The 8,281-nt window shown below is 35.1% G+C and overlaps 1 protein-coding gene across 2 annotated transcripts in view; it reads right to left on the reverse strand.

The window, feature by feature from the left end:
- Window positions 1–7,671, reverse strand: part of spidr (scaffold protein involved in DNA repair) — a 52,620-nt gene extending 44,949 nt beyond the window's left edge. The window contains exons 1-5 of one of the 2 annotated variants that reach the window (XM_077245233.1): window positions 7,547–7,671; window positions 6,910–7,065; window positions 6,758–6,821; window positions 6,019–6,207; window positions 4,735–4,826 (exon numbers count right to left, since the gene is read on the reverse strand). In XM_077245233.1, the coding sequence (XP_077101348.1) occupies window positions 4,735–4,826; window positions 6,019–6,207; window positions 6,758–6,821; window positions 6,910–7,065; window positions 7,547–7,555 (510 nt within the window). In that variant the 5' untranslated portion in view covers window positions 7,556–7,671. The remainder of the gene's footprint in view (window positions 1–4,734; window positions 4,827–6,018; window positions 6,208–6,757; window positions 6,822–6,909; window positions 7,066–7,546) is intronic. The other variant, XM_077245234.1, reaches the window with a different exon arrangement.
- Between the last annotated feature and the right edge of the window lie 610 nt (window positions 7,672–8,281).

An 8,281-nucleotide genomic window follows, 5' to 3' on the forward strand; every position in this document is an offset into this window, starting at 1 on the left:
AAACAAAGATGAAGTTCTCAAGGTGAACGCATACCTTCAGTCTAGGGGTCAAACAACTAAAAATCAAGTCAGGAATCTGGGTGTGTCTCTGGAGTCAGACCTTAGTTTCAGTAGTCATGTCAAAGCAATAACTAAATCAGCATATTATCACCTGAAAAATATTGCAAGAATTAGATGCTTTGTTTCCAGTCAAGACTTAGAAAAACTTGTGCATGCTTTCATCACCAGTAGGGTGGATTATTGTAATGGACTTCTCACTGGCCTTCCCAAAAAGACCATAAGACAGTTGCAGCTCATACAGAACGCTGCTGCTAGGATTCTGAGCAGAACCAGAAAATATGAACACATCACACCAGTCCTCAGGTCTTTACACTGGCTGCCAGTTACATTTAGGATTGATTTTAAAGTATTATTACTGGTATATAAATCATTCAATGGCCTAGGACCTCAATACATTGCAGATATGCTCAGTGAATATAAACCCAACAGATCACTCAGATCATTAGGATCACATCGGCTAGAAATACCAAGGGTTCACTCTAAGCATGGCGAGTCTGCTTTTAGCTACTATGCCAGCCGCAGCTGGAACCAGCTTCCAGAAGAGATCAGATGTGCTCCTACAGTAGTCACATTCAAATCCAGACTCAAAACACATCTGTTTAGCTGTGCATTTACTGAATGAGCACTGTGCCACTGTTCGTCCGACTGTTTGCACTGTATTTTATTTTATGTTTTAATTATTCTGATTTCTGTATTTTATCTTTTATTCTAAACTGTTTTAATTATTCTGATTTCTTTTGATTATTTTAATTTCTTCTATGTAAAGCACTTTGAATTACCATTGTGTATGAAATGTGCTATATAAATAAACTTGCCTTGCCTTGCCTTTATTTCAGAATAAATGATATTTTAAAATATATTCAAATAGAAAACAGTTATTTAAATGGTCATAATATTTAACAATATTACAGTTTTTTATCAAATAAATGCAGCCTTGGAGAGCAGAAAAGACTTCTTTTAAAAACAGTAAAAATCTTACTGATCTCTAACTTTTGAACGACAGTGTATATATGTATTTATTAATTTGTAGACAAATTTCCAGGCCTTGTAAATTACAACTTTCCCATAGACAGTCCAGAGGAACATATGTTATACATATATGCATTTTTCTCATGCTCTGTTGCGGACTGAACATTGGGAAATCAAAGCTATCCGCTTAGAGAAAACGCATGAAGTGGTCAGGTGTCAACAGCTTCTTTGCTGTGACAAGCAAATTCTACAGCACTTTGTGAAAATTAAAGAATTGATTCAAAATGCATTATGGGAAAATCTACGAAGCAATTTGAGATGTGACGAGGGACATCCAGCCCTGACAAAGCGCACACCCTGAAACAAACAATAGACAAAGACAGAGAAGACACATTCCATAGATAGACCTGAAGATACGACCAGGGCCTTCATGGGACCCGATGATATGTGATATACGAGTCATTTACCTTATGACAGGTCGTAAAACACAGATGTAAGGGAATGGGAGGGGGTTTTGTGTGTGTGTGAGTGTATGTGTGGCTGCATTGTCACAAACTGGTTTTCTCGTTGAAAAAAAAAAATCGTCTGCCTCCTAATCATGTGGAGACACGAACGGCATTCCAGCCCGCCAAACAGCCTACACACTCTTTTATTTGAATCAACTTGACCCTGCAGGGCAGCCTGCCAGCGAACAGTGCACTACACGCGCTCTCTGTCTCTTGCTCTCTCTCTCTCTCTGCAGTACACTATGTTCCTGGCCCGGCCTCAAAAATGTGTTCACCCTGCACTGGCTCAAAATGAATGGAGGAGTACACAAACTTTTCGCTCTATCAAATCTATCACTCCAGATACGTCATATAGGGGCAGTTCCCAAACCAGCGGGAACAGGACGATCGCAGACCTGAACGGAGAGGGATGCCAGGCCACAGAAAAGCTTGTCAGCGCCAAGGACGCACGAGTTTGATTTGCAATTGCAGGAAGACATAAGGAAATTGATTATTGGTAGAAACTAAAGTGTAGTAAATTGATAAATTAAGCAACACAAATAATGTGCAAAAAACACATTAAGTCTAGACGCATGTCTGATTTTTCCACACTTCCTGTAAATGGACCCAAAACGGTTTTCCTGCGAAAGCCGGGCAAGTAAACAATCAGTTTTTTTTTAAACAAATGGTTTCAATCTTGAATCCAGGAAGCAGGGCTGATTTAAAAGACACTTTTAAAAGGAGGCATGGGAGTAAGTGCTAAACATAGCTGTGATTTGGATGAGTCCAAGGCTGACAGACGTTTCAAATAAAGATGTTTCAGCATCATTCATTCAAACCCTTAGTGACACCTTAAGGAAATCCAAAAATAATGTTTAAAAGATGTTTTTCATTAGTGATTCTCAAAAAAACTGGTCTGTTGTGATCAGCAGAAAAAACTAAAAATAAAACAATGTTAAATGCACATAATTCTTCCCATATCTTCTGTCAAAGGCATTCAATCAAACTCTGGCATTTTGGCACAAATTCACCTGACATTTGGTAATGATAGATAATACAGATGTCAGATGACAGATTGGACAGGTTCAGTGACATACCCACATCCTCAGAAACAATGAACAAAACTACACAAGGTTAAAAGAAAATATTATTTAAAGAAATACATTAAATACGGGTTCGCTCAAAAAGATAAACATGATTTGAAACAACTGCAATTTGTTTTTTTTACAGTGAATTACTGAGAGTAATATTTAATATTGAATTATTAATGATTGAATTATGTATATCTTTATTTTTTTTAAACAATATTAATATTTGATATTATGTTTTAAATGTAATTAGGTTAATTTTTTTTTATCCGATGTCGATGACAAAGAAACTCTAAAAATCTGAATCTGTATCTTGGGTTTTATTGAATTATTATTTGGATCTATGGCACATAACCAGACTAAACTACAAGGATTTTGAATGTTTAACCAATGTGTGATTAGTCAGTTCCCAGCTGTGTTTATACAGTGCTGGATAACATCTCTTTAACATGACAAACTTGCCTACCACTGCCCTTCCAGGAAGCAGAAGAATGAATGAATGAATAAATAAATGAATCATTTAATTAGCACTTTACTATGTTCTACTGTACACCCAAAGCGCTTTACAATCATATCTGGCGAGATAGAAGGAACTATCTAGACCGCACAGTCTGAATGGAATTGCAGTTCATGTCATAAAGGTACAATTCACGATTACTGGCAACACGATGCATCATGATGAATTATGATAATCATGACCAAAGATCACTAGCATAAGGTAGAGTACTTCATGATGTCCTTGCGGATGACACAGCTGTTGGGAATAATGTTAATGTTTTAAAACATTAAATCAGGATATATTTTAAATGGTTTATCCCAAAATGAAAATTCATCATTCGCTCACCATTTTGTCATTCCAAAACTGCATGACTTGAACACAAAAGAATTTGGATATTTGGAAGAATGTTGCAAATGCTTTTGTCCATTCACTGAAAGCCAAAGGGATCCAATGATGCTTTGGACCCGTTTGACTTTCTTTATATAGACAAAAGCAGTTGTAACATTCTTCGAATACCGAGACATTTTCCACGAAAGCCATATGAAGCTGAGTAAATGATGACAGGTTTATCATTTTTGGGTGAACTATGGTTTTTAAGGGTCTGGCTCAAGATCACATTGATGACAGCAGGACTGAGATCTCAGTATCTCTCCAGTTCTTGAATCTACTGAGGACTGAACCTGAAACTGCTTTGTTCTCCACCCAAATCATAACCACTTCACTGCAATTAGTCTTAAGCTAGGCAGATAATTATTAACTTCCTAACCTACCTTCACATTCTCAGTTCACAAAACTCACAGTTCATAATGCACTATTAATGATGATGGGTATATTTCTAATCTAAATCTAATCTAAAGATACTTAATTTTGCTTAAATTAAGCATGTCTAAGACATCTCAGCAAAGACTACTTCACTTCGGCTTTCAGATAATAAACTTAAGGCTTAAGACAAGGCTTAAGCCTATCCCAGGCTAAAATGCATGTTTGAGCTGTTTTAACTAAAAGCAACTTGCACTGAAATATCTTAAAATGTTTCACTGTCATTGTTTAGTCTCAAGATGCACACTAGTGATGTTTTGTTCTAAGGCATGTTTATAAAAGCTATCTTAAATGCCTAATCCTGGCTTAATCTAAGCCCTGTAAAATGCATAGTGGAAATTAGACTCATTGTGTGCACTGGCAAAACAACAGATCCGAGTTAGACAAGCATTAAATACATTAAACTAATGTCTTATTATTATTTCATTTCATGTGTCATGTTTTGGAAAATAATATGACGTTGAGCCACATTTGATCTTATAATCAGATGACTTGAGTGACACAAAATGCCAAATATTAATAAACTAATACCAAGTAAGGTTGCAAATAAATATCTGAGCCAAAGGTCAGTCCTAAAAGGAGCAGGGACATTGAGAACCCCGGTGAGCGCTTAAGACGTCTCATCCGAATAATCCTAGCGCCCCCTACTGAACAACCGTGCGTCCAGTATCTACATCTCACCTGATCCAAAATGTTCTCTTTAAACCTGTCTTTTAATATTTTTATTTTTTCCCCATTCGAAAATATTTGTGTCCTTCTTTAAAAGTTAACATGAAATTACTTTAATACATGTAAAACTACAAAACATACTTACCAGAACAGGATTTAGAAAGTCACTGTGCTCTTTTGATGCTGGATCGTCCTCTAATTCGCTGTCTGAATCAATAGAGGGCAGGTCATCTGTCTCTGAGGGAAATGCAACAGAAAATATCATGTGCTATCTGGATTACATAACAAACTGGTGCATATTAAACTACAGTTATGAACATCTGGAACTGCAGCCACAGCAGAAGGTTTTGATTGTACGAGAACATTTTTACAATACAATACAATATTTATTTATAGAGCACATTTTAAAACAGCCAGGGCTGACCAAAGTGCTGTACAAGGCAGAAGATATAATGCACAGGACAATAAAAAGAAGCAAATAACACTTAGGGAGAATTAAAAGCAAGGGAAAATAAAAAAAGTCTTTAAAGAAGATTTAAATATGGAAACTGAGGGAGCCAGTCTGATATAGAGAGGCAGACTGTTCCAGAGTTTTGGGCCAGCAGATCATTCCACATACATACATCATCCCACATTCCTGATAGCACTTGACAAGTAATAATCACACTACACTGGTTGAGTAATATGAACTTTAATACTCTTTAACTGAGAAATAATAAGGAATGCTGACATAAGGAAATCAAAACAGTATATTCTTTACTACAACCAAGCTAACTTCTATTAAATTCTGCCATCTAGAGCAACTGCATATTGTATTTTTTGGGATTTCATCTGATATTGTACATTTTATGGTTCAACATTTGTATTTTAAAGAGTATGGATTTTTGGGGGGGTTTTTTTGCTTGCAATGTCAGGATAGTAGTTCAAATTTTGACATGCCAACTGACCCAACACACAAAAATAGACTTTTTTTTATTTAGATTCATAATTTTACATTTATAATGTTTGATTTATAAATATTACACTGTGTATTAAATTATTTTAAAAAATCTTGATTTTATCACATATTTTTCCCTATTAAACCGTTTATTTTATTTTATTTTTTTACTTTTACTTTAAAAAGACCGTTTCAGTAATAGCCAGAAATTATAGAAAGCAACTAATAAGAAAGCCATGAGTTCCATAAACACCTAGAAAATTATGGCAATTTATCTGTGTTAGCCAGTCAGATAATTTAACCTAGCTGAAGGAGCAAAATTCACAGCATTTTAAATTGTACAAAGCAAAAATATGCATACATGATGGCCCAAAACGCTGTCACAATCGCCTTGGGCAAGCAAGCCGTCCTTATTGTTGAACCCTGAAACTATGGGTCAAATTAAACTCTTGGTGTATTCATATTTATCATCAAAACCAACTCTGTTCTCACCGACGCCAGTGCTGAACATCCGCAGACTCCTGTGATAGTCAACAGGATGTTGTTTGTGTGCTCTGGGCCGATGTGGTGCCTGTGTGACAGTCAGTCGGGAAGGAGGATGACTATCATGGTCTCCTTCCTCCTCTTCACTGGAGCTCCAGGCAATGTGCACCGGTTCATCTGTGCCTGCATCTCTTTTCCCTTAAATCAATACATATATTCAGCAAGGACGCATTCAACTGATCAAAAATGTTTACAAAAGATTTCTATTTCAAATAAATGCTTTTGAGCTTTCTATTTATAAAAGAATCTTGAAAAATATGTAGCAGCATAAATGATTTCAAAATTGATGATAATAAGAAATGTTTCTTGAGCAGCAAATCATCATATTACAATGATTTCTGAAGGATCATGTGACACTGAAGACTGGAGTAAAGATGCTGAAAATACAGCTTTCATCACCAGAATAAATTACATTTCAAAACATATTCAAATAGAAAACAATATATTAATATTTATTAAATTGAAATAATACTTAATAATAATAGTTTTACCAACAAACAAAAAACAATCAAATTGTTTTTTAAAAACTTTTTTTTTAAATCTTACCAAGCCCTAAATTGAATAGTAGTGTAAATATATGGAACAGAATACATACATAATTGATGATATTGTTGCACTTCTCGTCTAATTATAAATCTCTGAATTACTATTAATTTCACACTTTATAGATTGATCAATCGGTTGTTACCAGAAACAGACGCCAGAGCCACATTATGTGCATTTCTGCTCTTCTTCTCTGATGTTTGCAGTTTCTGAAATACAAACACATGATGTTCAGTACATGATGTTCAGTACTAGAAGAGCAACAGCATGAACTGTCGTCTACGCAGTGTAACACACCTGGACGACGGATGTGTCCAGAAAACTGTCTCCGCATCTCTCCCAGCTCTTGGTGGCTGGTGTGGATGTTCTGGCAGAGGGTTTTCCTGCCTTTCTGAAAGTGTCCTTCAAATCGTCTGGGAATAACACACACCTCATGTCCAGGTTTCTCTTACGCTGAAACCAAATACACACAAACATGTTTACTTACATTCTTTTTTTGTTAATTAAGACAAAGGGAGGGCACTGGAAAATAAGTTATTAGTTTTGATTTTATTTGCTTAACATTTTATGGTCACTAACGTTACATAATTTACAACGTATGTTATTTCAGATTGCATGACAACTATTTTTCTAAAATTTTGAAAATATTAATACAGAATAAGGCAACAACGTTAGGTGTGTCCAAATGTTTTACTGAAAATTGAAATGCATAAAATTGCATATTAATATATTGGACGCTTGAATTTTTCTATCTCTAGCTTAATTTTGTGATTTATATTTCTAGTTCTACTAAGTTTTCATTACTTCTGCATGTTGTGCAGTGATAAAATACACTTCGAATGGAATGACAGTGAATACAAACATACAAGTGGTTCTCCCAAACATCTACAAAGTTTTAGAAAGTGTGTTTTCAAAGTGTTTATTGATCGCTTACCTTGGCCATCGTGTTATGACTTAATTTTGCACAAACAGGGCTTATTATAACTGTTTACATTGTTGGACTCTAGTTCACTAAACTGCAGTTTCTTCTTCGGTTCATCTCTCCCGCTCTTTTAGTTTATTAGGCTGCGCACTACTGACACCTGGCGGCCATCAGAGTCGTTTAACGCTCTCAGGCTCAGCACTGCTACTGCATATGGAACTCCAAAGCTGACAAAATAATAAAAACATAGTACAAAAATCGATGCAATGGTTTTTTTATCATCATTATGAACGAACAAACGAACGAACAGTTTTTCTCATCAAAGACATCCTACTCTGTTCTTTTAGGACGTTTGTTCATATGAAAAGAAATTTAAAATCAATAAAATACTAACTGAAAATAATATACCTAATATTCCCTTTTCCATAAAACGAGTCGATTTGTGTGATGTCAGCTGTTATGAAAACGTTTTTTTTTTTAAATCCCCTTAAGAGAGTCTCAGGAGTTGTATATTTATATTATTTTAATGACCACATCCTCAAACATCTGGTATTTAAGAAATGTTGTTGGTGTCCCATGTAAGATATTTAACTACTTAAAACGTTGTATGCGTAATCTCATAGATATTAAATAAAACATGTCTACAATAGCGGACAAAACAAATTGTTTTACCTTAAGTAAATGGCAACTTATTCATAATAAAAACCAATAACTTCTTTTTGAAAATGAAAGGGTTTTATTAGTGCA

Source organism: Siphateles boraxobius, unplaced genomic scaffold (genome assembly GCF_051911475.1).
Source record: "Siphateles boraxobius isolate OS27281-9 unplaced genomic scaffold, OSU_SipBor_1 26, whole genome shotgun sequence".
In the NCBI taxonomy this organism is placed as follows: Eukaryota; Metazoa; Chordata; class Actinopteri; order Cypriniformes; family Leuciscidae; genus Siphateles; species Siphateles boraxobius.